Source organism: Oreochromis aureus, linkage group 6 (genome assembly GCF_013358895.1).
Source record: "Oreochromis aureus strain Israel breed Guangdong linkage group 6, ZZ_aureus, whole genome shotgun sequence".
NCBI classification, from domain to species: domain Eukaryota; kingdom Metazoa; phylum Chordata; class Actinopteri; order Cichliformes; family Cichlidae; genus Oreochromis; species Oreochromis aureus.
In genome coordinates this window covers 15,919,626-15,934,946 of record NC_052947.1, presented here as the reverse complement: position 1 = coordinate 15,934,946, position 15,321 = coordinate 15,919,626, and the positions used below count along the sequence as shown (strand labels likewise).

Here is a 15,321-nt window from a genome sequence, read left to right as displayed (position 1 = left end):
ATCACAAATGGTCTCAGTGGAAGGGTGGCTTTCAATAAGTGATTCTTAAGAAAAGGAAACAGGGAGAAAAGGCTGCGGTATGCCAAATTACACAAGAACTGGACTGAAACTCAGTGGCAACAGGTCTGATGGCGTAATCAGTCCAAATTTTTTGGTTCAGATCATTGTCAGTGAATGGTTGTCTACAACCATCTGTAAAACACAATGGAGACTCTGTCATGGTTTGGGGCTGCATTTCAGCTACTGTTGTTGATGATCTTGGTAAAATGAATGGAAGTGTCAACGTAGAACAGTACAGTCCAATTTTGATCCACTATGTACTACCATCTAGTAAGAATGTAAAATCTGTAAAATCAGACCTGGATAGAAAAACAAACAACTAAACACCATCAGTCATGGATCAACCTTTCATCTTTTATAAATACTAATAAGACAGTTTTTGTATTCACGACTGGAAACTGAAAATATATATTTTCTAATCATTAAAGTTTGAGTAATAAACCAGGAAGTGAGAGGCTATAAATGCAAATTTATAGCCTCAGAAATCGTGTAGGCTGAAAACCTAGACCTAATTCTTCCCAGAATATTGAGCCGCATTTATTCGAAGGCAAAAAAAAAAAAGAGCTATTGTGGATTAGCGTGAGCCTGCTCCTGCTCAAGTTAGCCATGTGGTGCCAGCTGTGGTTAGCTTTGGCTCATGGTCATTTTCATGGCCTGTATCTGGATCCTGCAGGGAGAGTCTGAAACCCTGAGATATCACTAAGCACCAAACATGTGATCATGAGAAGTGTGGAATCGAGGCTGGCATCCGGTCAATGAAAGCACACCCTGGAAACAAAGAATGACTGTAAATATCCACACTTTCTAGCTAAATTTTCTCTCAAATAGGGTTTGAAAGCTGCTGTAGCTGTGCTTTATGGAAAGAGGTCCTGTAAGTGAGTTCTCAAAGAAATCTGAACCACAGCTTGAAATTTTTGTGTCAGGGGGATTTCTCTGCCTGCTGTTGTGGTCATCACCACATCTAAACATGGAACTTTCCCTAGAGCTTCCCTAATGATTGTTTAAAACAGTGATTTCCAGGCCTTTTTGACTTGTTTTTGACTCCTCGTCACAGGTTAAGGCCTTTAGAGGTAACATATATTATTAGAAGCAGGGAAGCATTTTTCCTCTTGAATTGTCTTAATAAAAACATTTTTAGAGGTCTAAGGAAGTAGATATACACAAAAAATAAAGCATGGCAAGTAGTTTATGCAGTGCAAACACTCACAAACTAGAAAAATAGAGAGGCATTTACAGCCCTGGCAGATGTCTCTGAAGCAACCTTTAATGGGACGCAGAGGAAATAATGTGCATTAAATTGTGCATCACGACTCCAATGTATCGAAATCAGACCTGAAAGTCTTCTTTTAATGACACTCGCAGACTTCCTCGTCCCTGTTTTCCACTCAAACGTTGCCCAAGAATGGCTGAACGCGACGACTGCGACAGACGGACGACGCTCTGTGACATCGCACACAGTTTGTCAGTTCTCGAAGGCAAACAAACACGGATGCTGGTGCGTCTGTGAAAATCGAACTGATAGAGTGTGACAGGCAGCAACAGTGCCTGCTGGGTAGACACTGATTCAGTCAACAAAGCCTGTAAATTTGGAGAAGACGGGGGCATTGGAAATATGATGTTATGAGTGAATCCTGGAGGGGATTACATCACATTTCTGCTCACCGTGACAGACATGCCTTTAAGCAAAGTTATAAACGCACCTGTCCACCCACATATCTGCGAATATGCACACCTGTGTGAGCGATTCCTTTGCCTCAAGTAGAAGATGAAAGCGCTTCTCTTTCTGCTGTTCGCTCGGGTCATGTTTGATTTGAATCACTTTGCTGTTTTATTCAAACCAGTTTAACCATAATCTGATCTTCTGATCCCACCAGTAAATTAAATTCCACACCTGCTGCTGAAGCACTTCGACCTGAAAGCCAGAGTCTGAAGTGCATCTTCACTTTGTCATCAAGCTTTCACTGGATCGCAGTGTAATTATAGCGTAATGATCAACTTATTTGTGCTGCAGCTTTCAGCAATGATGATTAAAAGTGCAAAGAAACAAATCTGAAAAGTAATGCTGGAACTGGGAATTTATTTCAGCTAATAGGCAAAGAGACATTCGAGAATAGTGAAAAATTGACTCGTATAGTTGATGTAGTACATTAACAAGTGGTGACATTGTTGGGCTGACCTTTTATTTCACTATAAATCCAACCTGGATGAGTTTTATTGTTAATGTTTGGTAACAACTGTGTGTGTGTGTGAACCTTTTTTGGCTTTTGAAGACGTGCCTGCTGGAGACAAATCGAGAACAGTCTGGTACTAAGATATTCAGCCGATCGTGTAAGAAAGTACAAATACTTCATTACTGTACTTTAGTAGAATTTTCAGGTATCGGTACTTTACTTGAGTGTTTATTTTTCTGACAAATATTTGTACTTTCTACTCATTTCAAAAGAGGCTCATTATTTCATATGATGAAAGTTTTTATTTCAAATATCAAACTGATTTGAGCCTAAATCATGAGCCTATAGATCGATACTCACTGGTTAAAGTGAGCCAGAACGATCTAGAACAGAATTTTTGGTGCCGATATCAACAAGATTGGGTGGGCAGAATCAAGCTAGTGCCAGCATAAAGGTAGGGATGATTTTTAAGTGTCTGATCATTTCAAATGCAATATTTCTCACTGTATTTTTAGTTGTGGAAGCAAAGTAAAAGAAAAAACAAAAATGTCTGTATTTCTATGCACTAATATCCTTTTATTAGCACATGAATATAGCATGAGGTTCTTAGCTTTGCACAAAAAGCTAACTGGCAAAAACGCCCTTCAGACTTTTTACTTTCTTACTTTGAGTACATTTCGGAGCCTATGCTTTTTCACTTTTACTTGAATTGTTGAAGCAGTATTTAAATTTTAACTAAAGCATTTTTTTTTGGAACACACATTTGTACTTTTATCTACCTAAATAATTTGTGTACTTTAACCCCCTCTGAAGACAAGGACGAACAAGAAATCCTTACTTCTGAGAAGGTTAACTCTGGGAATAATTGGGAGTTTTCTTAAATGATACATTTTCCAATTAAAAAACAAAAACACTACTTCAGTTTTTCAATTGAAGAAAGAGAGCCAGAGATTAATAATAACTAATGATTAAATGCAGACTGGTGTATATAAACACATGAAAAAAGGTGAGTGAAGAAGAACAGCAGCCTATGCCTATTGTAGCATAACAAAGGGATGGCTCAGGGTCACCTGATCCAGTACTAATGAAAAGCTTTATCAAAAGGAAAGTTTTAAGCCTGATCTTAAAAACAGAGAAGCCGTCTGTGTCCTGAATCCAAACTGTTCCACACAAGAGGGGCTGGAAGTTTAAGGCTCTGTCTTTCATTCTACTTTTAAATATACTACCAAGTTAACTGAGAAGGACCAATTGGAGAGAAAGAGTAAACAAACATGAGTAGTAGTGAAACTAGCTTAATCTAATGAAATGTCTGTAAGAAAGTCATGAATTACCTTTCTTAAGTAATTTAAACCCTGCAGCAAATAAACAATGTGAGGGTCAGAAACAGTGAAGGTTTCATAAAACTAAAGTGTCAGAAATATAGCAAAGAGGCAGGCCACGGAGAGCCTATTCTAGCTCTGTTTTCAGCAAAGTCAGAGAAACCAAAGGTCAAAAATAGCAGAATTATTAACATTTAGTACCCAATAGCCAAGTTCCAAAAGCACCCCAAGTGTCCTGTAACAAAAACTCAGTTGAAATGTGGCGTTTGGCTTCTCAAGCTCTCGAAACACTTATGAGTGATATCATTTTGACATTTATCAAACTTCATCCTGAGAATTTTTTGTCAAACAGAAAGACCTCTTTAATGACTGTCTAGGAATCAGTGTACAGAAGCTTATTTGGATTTCTTTTGAAGGACCTTGTGTGCTCTGTAGCACATTGTTTAGGATAAGTGAAGAAGCTGTAAAAAAGGCGTGAGGCAACAAAAATCAAAATCCTGTTGCTGTTTTTTAAAACTCCTGCCTACGTGTACCAGCTGCTGCGTCTATACGTGCTTGCCCTATGCCTGAGACCTTGCGGCAGGGCCTCGTTAGGTCCCGGACACACGTTTGATCACTAAAGGTGATTGAGCCTTTGCAGTTCAGCCTCCATGACTGAGGATCTCAGGCAGTCTAACCCTGTAACCACATTTAAATTTCTTCTTAAAAGTCTTTTCAAAACTCTACATGGTAGCGCTTACACATTCACCTAATGAGCAACATCTCACCAGTCTGATCATAGGAGGAGACACGAACCTCTTTGGGGTGGTGCCATTAATCTGGCATCCAGCATAAAAAAAATCTAACAAACATGTAGAGCTAGTTGCTGTGGTGAACCCTTCTGAAAGAGGGAGCAGTGGAAAGCAAAGTGCTATTTAACTACATATAAAGTAAACTAAAAGCTTCTCTTTCTGCAGGTTTTAAAAACATAACCTCGGTGCGATGCCCCAAACTGAAACCCTATCAAATAACAGCCAGAGAACGGCTACTTGATAATGTTGACACCAAGTAAGCTTGATACATGCATGTAAAGAGTAATTTTCTACTCTGTTAGCTGTTGATTGTCAAAATCTCGGTGTTAAGTCAGCGCTGACACTATGCGTGCGGTGACAGACTGAACTGCTGTCTGGAAATTTAATGGGAAAGAGGGCGAACAGGAGGGAAAAAAGTGCTGTGAGAGACTTCTTTCTCATTTGTATTCATTGCTTTGCATGGATTGTCTGGCCTCACTCTCTCAGACCTTCCTGTGGTATGAATCCCATCAGCTTTTCACAAGTGTCCATCAGACAAACAGAGCTTGCAGATGAAAGCAGGAGAGGCTCATCAGTGGATTAAAGGCAGTCTGAGCTAAAGCGGAGTGTAGGCCCACAGTGACAGAAACACGTGCTTTAATCTGCTGTTATATACAGTTAGATCCATAGGTATTTGGACCATGGCATGGTTTTTTTCTTAATTTGCCTCTGTAAACCACCAGAGAAGATTTTAAATCAAACAAATAGCATGTGATTAAAGCACAGACGTTCAGCATTTAATTCAAGCTGTTTAACCGAAGAGGATCAAAAGTAATTGGAAAACCAGCCATCAGTTTCACAGCCAGGTGATTCCAAGTGTTGAATGCCTATTTGGTAGTTTTCCACTGTCCAAAGAGATATTATTGCATGTGAAGTGAAGGAGGCCATGTATGGCTGAAAAACCAAAATAAACCTATGAAAGAGACAAGGCTGAATCAGAGAAGCTGTGTCAAATACTTATGGGCCTGAATGAACATAAATTTCACCACTTTAAAGTGGTGCAATGAATGAAAGTGTAACTTCAACCACTTTGAGTTTCACTAACATGAAGATGAAAATAGGAAATCATGTAATGTGGTTTTAAATGTGCAATTTTTAGGTAAGTGATGCCACTTTGGTGTTCTTTAACCTGACTTTCTTCAATATATACAGCGTGTGGATATGGGCGTAACAGGTGTTGGTGTTTACGAGCAGCAAACACTGATACAGCAGCAACCAAGCTCCTGGTGGTACCACACAATTGCAGCTTGTTACAGACCTTACTGCACTGACTAATGCCAGTGGTCACGGGAGGGGATGCTGTTAGTGTTGTGCAAAGAAGCAGAACTGTGAAAAGAGGTACTTGCTTAAAAAAACACAACCCCCGAGCGAGCCAGCTCTCCAATGGTTGCTTTAAAAGAGCTTTAGCCATTGTTGCATAGAGCTAAAGTTTCATTTATGACTTCACGGGCTGCCTGTTTTTCAGCACAATGGATAAAAAATTAGAATCACACACAGTATAAAAGGAAAAGCAGCTTTCTGTGCAGCGCTACATGTTTGGTGTGTTAGAAAAAGAGGCGCTAATTAGCCAAAACCACAGGCTTCAGCTGGGTTTGTTTTTACAGGTATTTAGTCATAAAAATGAAATGATTGCATCTTACTGTGTGTGTGTGTGTGTGTGTGTGTGTGTGTGTGTGTGTGTGTGTGTGTGTGTGTGTGTGTGTGTGTGTGTGTGTGTGTGTGAGAGAAGAGAGAGATTGCGTTTGTTTGTTTCTTTGTCCGCCAACTCCTCCTAGAACATCAGAAGTTGAGCAACCAAACTTGGCACACAGGTTCATCTCCCTTGAGGCTCCTGAAGGTTCTTATCTATATCAGATAATGGCATCATGCTGCCTAGCAACGGCCTCACAACGGGTTAAGACGGCCTGTTTTATGGATTCATGCACTGACAACATCTTATGACAACATCCTATAGTCTTAATTTAATCACAGTAAAATCTACTTTATATCCAAAGTGTTGAACTGTGCATGATATATTATGACACCACCACATTGCTTGGCAACCACCTAGCAACGGGCTAAAATTATCTATTTTTAGCACCATATGAAAACATCCTGTTGTTTTAGTTTCATACCTTCACAACACTTCATCTACAGCCATAAAACCTGATTTATACATGCCTAGCAACCACCTAGCAACAGCTTAAATTGACCCAAATTTAACACATAAGTCCTCCTTCTTTTCTTTTTTTCACATCTATAAATGTGATTATCAGTGATATCAGCTTGCTAACACTCCAGAAAGGTTCAAGGACTACTGTTACATGGGCATGCACTAGTTTAAAAGAAACACACACACACTCACTCATGGGTACACGAGGAAAAAAAAAAAAAAAAAAATCACTAGGATACAAAATTTTACTGGGTGAAGTAAAAGGTTCGAGCTGCTGATGTTCCTTAAGTGAGAGTCAAAGTTCATGGCAATCAAACATCCAAACTGAACCTCACAGTGGCCCTAAAGGAAAGGTAAGCACTACCATAACCAGTACAGGATTCATCATCAGTTGACTGTGATGTCTAAATTTCAAGGGGATCCATGTTAGCATGTTAGTTAGGATATTTCAGTCTGCACTGAAACACACACACACACACACACACACACACACACACACACACACACACACACACACACACACACACACACACACACACACACACACACATTGAAACACACACACACACACACCATCACACAAACACACACACACACACACACACTTTACACACACACACACACACACACACACACACACACACACACACACACACACACACACACACACACACACACACACACACACACACAGAGAGACGAATTTTATGGCAAGGTCTTATTTATTGAAATTTTACTTAAAGCACCATCAGCAAATCAACGACACAAGTGCCTTTATGAAATATTTACAAACATGTTTTGGTATACTGTATTCTCATATTTACAGTGCAGGATCCCGCACAATACTGACTGACACTTTAAGTATAGCTCACATTTGGATCAATGTCACAACTGCTTTGATTTAACACTTTCAAAGACAAAGAAAAGGATATAAAGTGTTCAGTCAAAGAGTTATTTGTTATCTGTGGAGAGATAAAAATCTTATCAGGTCCAGCTTTCTGAAAGCTGCTTCGATGACGGGAAATAATTTATCCAAAGCCTCAGAAACAGGCTTTGAGATTTCAAACAAAACACTTAAAAACATTGCTTCTCTGTCATGCATTCAGCTGGATATCTCCCCTTTAAGTGTAATGCAACAAAATGGCTTTGAGCTTAGGAAAGAGCCATAAGCAGAAACAAAGAACAATCTATGATGGAGAGGAGAGATAGTGACCTAATTGTAACATCATCAGTTACTACATTATGAATCTGAGCCATAAAATACTGTACATGTACCTGGCAGCATATTAAAGCAGAACACCATGTGGTGTAAAACGGATCACAGGGAGACTGTTTTGGTTCGGTTGTTATATGCTGCTGTTCTCTAACGGCTATCGGAGGTGTTGCATTAGAAAAAATTTGAGGTTGAACTTTTGTTGCTGTTTTCCAGCAAAATTGTAAAAATGAGTGTTAAGTGTTGTTGTTTCCAGACAGTCACATGGCTGGATTATTGCTGGTGAAGGAGGTTCAAACATCAGTGCTGGCATTATTGCGCTGTGTTGAGCGTGTCTCCTTTAACCTGCAGACAGGGAATCATGGGAAAGAGAGAGAGGTAGACATGTCAAACTTAAAGGTCAACCTTCTAAAATGTAACTCCAGTGACCTGTGTTTGCAGGTAATGTGGTAAAACTGGCATATTTTGGTAGTTTTTCAGCCGCTATTTGGGATCAAAAGGGTTTAAATTACAGCATAATTCAGCCCAACTCCATCTCTAGTGTGCCACTCTCACTGACTCACAGTGCCGTACAGTCCATCACAGCCTCGCTGCACACGTGGTAAGCACTGGCTCACGCAGCGTCAAAGAAGAATCACTAATCACAAACCTCAGACTCTGGCAGCAACAAAACAATAAAACCTTCACTTCACAGCTCCTCTGCTACCCGTGAGCTGAGCTGGAAAGGTGATGATCCCACACACGACTAAAAAAACACATAAGTGTGAAAACTCAGAGCGGAGGTGCTTAACTTGAAAGCAACGTTTGCAGTGGCCGATATTCATCCTGTTTTCCTGAGCATATTTGGCAATGAATCTGATCTTGTGTAGAATAAAGGTTTCACACGCTTTAGAGCCAAGCATCTGCATTTTGGTGTTTTTCAGCTCGTTGTTTTGCTTCAAAAACATCAGAAACTTCCTGTTTAGCTCTGCTCTCAATGCCTTTCACAGCCTCCATTCTTGCTACACACTAACCAGAACTTCATATTTGAGTGGTAAATAAGCTGATGAAGAGGTTTGGTATGAAGCCGTAGTTGACTGAAGCAACTAAAAGTATCTACATTCATGAGCAAGATAAATGAAGCCTGCTGGATCCTTGAATTAATCACTATGTTACAACTGGTCATATGACTGGTTTTCGTCTGAATGTCACAAAGGTTAAACTTATTCTAGGTTATTTTATCAAACTTGCTTTCAGCAACACTGCATATGCTTTCTTTTCTTACTCCCAGCCACCACTGTGGCCGAGTCACCGTGGAAATTCACAGGTCTGACAAACAGGGCACAGCTGCCATGCTAGATGGCATCACATTGAGCAACCGCAGCAACACCAACATCACATTTACTTCTGTTTTGAGATCTCTTGTGTAACCTCATGTGTACAAAGTGCCTCCTAGTTGAATGCAAGTAACCTCTAGCCCTTGTACAGCTTTGGAAATAAAACCCTGGGAAAAAGCAATGTGTAAATGACGTTGGTCAACAGTTCGCGGAGCGGACCTTGACCTCGCCTTCCCGGCTCTTCCAGTAAAGGAGACTATTCCAGGGTTGAGTTGCACCACACTTCCATGCATGCCTGTTGTAATCACTAACAGATGTTAGTGGTGTTTGCGCTTTCAAACATGTGCAGTGACGAAAGGGTCACAGTTCATCAGTCACAGCTCTGCTGAAAACCAGCTGGTGCATCACAACAAACAGAGGCTGGCAGCAGAGAGGAAACGGCTTGGAAACACTTTTTATTACCCGAGTCAGCTGTTGATCTGTGTTGTGTTAGCATTGTTGTGCAACATGCTATAAGTAATTTGTTTGTGCAAATGCTCTTTGTTTGTACCATGAGAAAATCAATATGGTATAAGGTTTATATATATAAGGTTTTGTGTTAAGTGACGTTTTGTTAGTAGGCAGCAGGAAAATGTCACTCAAAACTCTAAACTTCTTCATGCTTGATCATCATTTGGTTTAAAAACACATTATGGAGATCCAATGATCTAATAGATAAACAAATAACAAGTGTCCAGGCATACTATCAATATAAAATGTCTGTGAGGTTGTAATTGGGAGAAATTATTGTCAAAATAGTCTGTAAATGTTAATAACTTGATAATATGCACAGGTATGCTCACCTTAAATTCAGTTACAGACATTTAGAGTCCTCTGCAGTTTCACCTATGCAAAGAATTCAAAGAAAAGTCATGAGATCACTCAGTGTGGAATAAAGCAACTTCAGCATAAGAAGCTCTGCTGGACGATTACTTTACGTAAACAACAGCGACATCTGCTGGATAAACTGTGGAACCTCCTTCACGTCTCGCTCAAACCAGCTGGGTCTTTTCCTGTTCGGGTGGCCCTCCATGCGTTGGTGGAGTGGTTGCAAAAGTCTGAGCACCCATCACTGCACTACACTATGATGCTCAGCTTGCGTTTGCGTGTTTTATCTTTCGGCTGAATCAGTTTTTGTCTGAGAGCGTTACTGGCACTTTAGCTCCAGTGACAGTGGCAAGACACAACTTTTTTTCCACACCCTAACTCATGTGATGACTCATATATGATTAATGGCGTGTCAGTGACCTTCAGGACAACCTCCAAGGGCACAGCCTCCCTCGCTGGGGCTAAAATACCCGTGACCAGTTGGCCAGGTGTTTCAGAGCTGACTGAGTCTCTTGGTTGAGAGACAAAAAGAAGACCTGGTGCCTTCTTTTTAGTCACTCAAGACCACCATAACCTGGATGTCTGTGAACTTACACGTATTTCTGTTGTGATCTGTATTTCTATCAGATTTCTAGCCACAGTACTTTTGTTTCCATATTCTCTTCTTTATCCAGTGAAACCTACCATCCTTTTTCATCCACTCGTCCAACTCTTCCATTTCGAGCTCGAGTACAGAGGGCACGTCCTCTTCAAACATCGGCCTGAAAGACACAAAGAGGAAAGGACAGAGAGTCACATTTTTTTTTCGTTTCTTTTGTATCATCAGATCAAATATAATTTCAGAGGACTTCAGAGTATTATAGTAAAAGATTGCACAGAAGCCAGGGGGTTGTATATATTTGCTTTACAGCTCTCAGTATCATTCAGCTGCAGCCACAAAGAGCAGAACGACAGTGTGAAAGAAAAAATACAAAAATAACATCCTGTATTATCATCAAGCAGGAAGTTAGTCTCACAAAGCGTTGAACATCGAGATGATATCTTCTACAGGTTCAATAAGCAGTTGTAGAAAAATGACATGGGTGACACTTACATCGGCACCTTCTCGGTACTGGATCCATCCAAATATGGATCTTCTTTATTCGGGTCTACAAGCAGAGGACATGAAGCAGTCAAGGCCACAGTCATAAAAAAACAAACAAACCAGATAATCTGTACATTAAAAACCACCAAACACTAAATTATTTCAGATACTTCATTCTATCACCCCCAGTCCTTCACAGCAGATTGCTCCCCTCTCCGATCCTGGTTTCTTCCTGTTAAAAGGGTGTTTTTCCTTCCCACTGTTACAAAGTGCTTGCTCATAGAGGATCATCTGATTATTGGGGTTTTCTCTGTATTATTGTAGGGTCTTTACTGTATAATATGAAGTGCCTTTAGCCAACTGTTGATGTAATTTGGTGCTATATAAATAAATTTGAATTGTAGTTACATGACAACCAACCTGGAATCTTTTTAAAAACCCAGGATTAAGTGAGAGAAGTGAAACTTTAAAATATTCCCTCCTCTGATTGACATACCTGGATTTCTCTTTTGTTTGTTCCACCTACGGATGATGAAAATGCCACAAACTATCATGCAGATGATTACGGCCGCCAGCACTGCAGGGATAATGATAATGATGGGGTCCAGGCCTGGTGGTTCAGTTGGCTTCATGGAGTCTTCATCTATTGATGTGGTAACTGTGGAAGGAAGACAGCGGATCAATCATTCGTTTCACCCAGGCCTCATAACTGTCTTAAAATTTGTTCACTGGCATAAACATATGCAAAGAGGGGATTTTCATGGGGCATTACTGACATTACATTCAATTCAGCCCAGTGACTACTACAGTTGCACAGGTGATGATTATTGCAGTCGTCTCAATACAAATCATTACTCATGTGGTAAAAGAAGCAGTCAGTTATACATACCACTACTGGAGCCACTGCCTTCTGCATTAACCCCGAGTGGAAACCACCAGAAATTGTGAGATGGTTTCATCCAAAATGAAAAAGGAGCAAAAATAGACCAAATTATGATAAAAAAACAAAGCAAAGCATCAATTTGAAGTGTAATGATGTGGGAAGAAATGATTTCATGTAAAATAAAAGCTGCTGTGGACCCACCGTACTGATTCCCTGTACTGGTCTGAGTGATGTCGGCATTGGTGTGAGTAGCAGCTGGGAACAACAAAGAGCAGATGTGTTCATACTCCTGGACAAAAGTATGTAGATATCCAAAAAGTGTGGTTGCTAAGCATCTCATTTGAAAACCAAATACAAAAAAGATGCTGTAATAACATCATAATAGTTTGTTTTTTTTTTTTTAATTGTAATATGAAAGAAACAGAGCAACAAAGAAAAACCTAATATCGTAAAACTAAAAATATCCAATATCCAGATTACTGCTTAAGTAAAAGCAGCACAATTACCCCAATACGAGGCCCGCTTTCATTTTTAGCAACAAAATGTAAGTGAAATTTCTCTCTTTGCAGAAACCCGAGGGTGTGTTAAAAAAAAAAAATAGCGTTATTGTTGTCGTCGCTAGAGTTGATCTAGGGTTCAGGCATCGTTCAAAGGGTCACAAGATAAATGCGAGGGATTGCGAGGCGACTGCGGGGAGAGGAAAGAAGAAGAATGAGGTTCCATGGCATTTCCTGAAGCTGTCTTTTATGATGTGACACATTCACTTGGAGGTTTGTGATGATTTTAAGTTTATATTGGGCAGGAAATTAAAAAAAAAAAAAAATGTTCCACAAGCTCACTTGCAAAACTAACATTGATGAAGACAAGTCCAAAGATGCTCAAATTCTCATTAATTTTACCATATTTTAGTTAGTGTGTAGAGACGTGTGGCAACGCCTGCACAAATAACTGAAAAACACACTAAACGTAAAAACAAATATATTTAAATTAGGCAAACTCGCAGAGATAAAACACATTTATCAGAGCTAAAACAACAAACAGCAGAAATAAATTTTAAAAAAGAAACTAAATTAAAAGAAAAAGAATACAATTCTGTGTTAATATGAAAAGCATTAAAGGCACCTCTCCTTCCTCCTTTACAGTCATTCAATGATTCATGTCATCCTTTCGATTAGTGTTGTATATTCTGAAATGATTCAGAGTTTTTGAGGGCAGGGACGCTAATACGTCTGAAATTTTGTAAGAATCACTGGCTGCATGGGTCATGAGAGTAAAGCGTGTTGTGTTGTCACTTTCGTGGGAAACGCTGATCTAAAAATTAGTCACTACAGCTGTAAAATAAGTACAGCAAAGTAAAAGCTACTTTAATACACCTTAGTGGCAGAAAAAAGCAATAAAAATTGCTGTATTGATAAGTAGAGGCACACATGAGTCTCTGAGTGAACATCCCCCCAAAAAAACAAACAAAATACGTGTAACACATTAGAGGAAAAAGTCATAAATACTCGCGATTTAAAAAAAAAAAAATCATATTTTGCAAACGTTCTCCGCAGTGTTGGAGACTCTGGGATTTTCCCCCATTCAGCCACAAGACCATAAGTGAGGTGGGCACCTGACGTTTGGTGGTAAAGTCATGCTCACTGTTGGATGTTTATCCAAGAGAACGTGTTGAAGTGGGTGACAGCTTCTGCAGAACTACAGCTGAGTGGGCTGATTGATACTGAAACACCGTCACATGGCGGGATTTTTTTCCCCCTCTTTGCAAGTTCAGACTTATAAATGCTTAATTTACAGCCCAGCCCACAGGCTCGGTGCAGACCTGAGGAGAAGTGATTCTTTAAGGATCTGGAGGAGAGGAGAGGGCTCTTCTCATTTTTGTCCAAAATTTCAATGTAAGTGCACTCAGGAACTCCAGTGCGACAGAAAAAAAGATTAAAATTCATACCAATGTATATAAATACATTTGTGTTAAGTTCAGGACCTCTGTATCAACATGGTGTCAACTACTGCATCAAATAAATGCTTAAAAGACATAAATTGAAGTAAATTATAATCATATTATTATAATATATTGTTTCAATAAAGGGAATTCAAGGCAAAGGTTATACATATATGCATGCAGGTTACTCTCTATGGTGATCTTATGAGCAAATATCTCTTTTTTAATTTCAGGCCTTCAGTTGGAGATATCAAGATTGAGACAAACTAAGACATCTGTTTCTCAGAGCATTGAGACAACTGACAGAAAAAAAACATGTCCACATACTTTTGCAGCATATTATTCACACCTCACCTGTGGTTGCCTCACTCTCCAGCTTGTCTGACCCGCTTTGATCGCCACCTTCGTCTTGGCCAAACCCTGTATTTGGACACAGCTCGTTACTTTGTGTTGGGGAGCTGTTATGTCATTGAAATTGGACGGCGAACACTTGAAAGTAAAGCATCTGCAGGATTTCATAGCAAAAGTGAAACACACCTGGGGCTGAAGACTGTTACTTCTGCTTGAATTCATTGGCAACGTTGTGAAAAACAGCGAACCTGAGTCAGATCGCACAGGAACTCAGCACTTCCGTCTAGTTTAGTCCAAATGATTGCACAAAAATCAAAACTGTTGCAAAACTGAGGACTAGGAGGTGCTGATGTTGAGCAACTGGTTTAGAGCAAGTTTGTCACTCGGTAAAAACAATAATGTTGTGTTGAAACTGTCTTTTTCAGAGTGTACTAACTGTACACTGTGACGCCTGTAAAAGGCAGCTTTGGCTGACCTTGTTATTGACTTATAAAACTATAAAGACAGGTAACTGATTTCTACACATGGCGCTCATCTCACAGTCAAACCTGTGAGTCTTCTAGTCCTATACTGTCAATTTCTGCTTGTTAAATTTTAACTATAGGAGAAGTTTTTTTGATTTTGAAAGCGTGAACAATAGGAGCCTTTGATTTTCAGTCGAAAAGACGTTCTGTGTGCCCCAAAAGAAAAACTGAAGCGCACAAACGGCAAAAGCAGGGAGGAGGCAGGAAAGCGGAGAGCACTGCTTTGTTTGAATTCACTGAGTAAAGAAACTAATGTCCCCGGTCCTACCTGTCCCAGGCAGCACAGTGGTCAGCAGCAGCAGCAGGAGCAGAGGGACCTTCACCCTCGGGGTGCTCATGTTACCAATCCAAGAGGCAGACATAGTGCCATTGTGCGCCTGCTTCCTTCTGTACTGTCACAGCATCGCACTTCCTGATATGACTTAACACGTTAAATAGAAGAAGAAGAAAAAAAACCCGATTCTCTCTCTCTCACTCACACACCCTCAGACGCTCTGAGATGTGATGCAATCAGCTGTGTGCTTGTAGCCACACGCCTCATGGCATTCTTGGTGGTTAGGTATGCAGCTCTACAGAGTGAAGGGGGAAGCTGAACAAACTTTAAGGAAAGAA

General features: G+C 40.0%; 1 protein-coding gene across 7 annotated transcripts in view; it reads right to left on the bottom strand.

The window, feature by feature from the left end:
* Positions 1-7,235: 7,235 nt before the first annotated feature.
* The window catches only part of tmem154 (transmembrane protein 154), a 30,010-nt gene continuing 21,924 nt past the window's right edge, over positions 7,236-15,321 (bottom strand). For 4 of the 7 annotated variants that reach the window (XM_039613777.1, XM_039613776.1, XM_039613775.1 and 1 more), the window contains 8 exons: positions 14,189-14,254; positions 12,097-12,150; positions 11,902-11,922; positions 11,509-11,670; positions 11,022-11,076; positions 10,613-10,689; positions 9,904-9,946; positions 7,236-8,090 (listed from right to left, as the gene is read on the bottom strand). In XM_039613777.1, the coding sequence (XP_039469711.1) occupies positions 9,915-9,946; positions 10,613-10,689; positions 11,022-11,076; positions 11,509-11,670; positions 11,902-11,922; positions 12,097-12,150; positions 14,189-14,254 (467 nt within the window). In that variant the 3' untranslated portion in view covers positions 7,236-8,090; positions 9,904-9,914. Of the gene's footprint in view, positions 8,091-9,903; positions 9,947-10,612; positions 10,690-11,021; positions 11,077-11,508; positions 11,671-11,901; positions 11,923-12,096; positions 12,151-14,188; positions 14,255-14,977; positions 15,141-15,321 lie in introns of those variants that run through there. The other 3 variants (XM_039613779.1, XM_031756969.2, XM_039613778.1) reach the window with 3 other exon arrangements.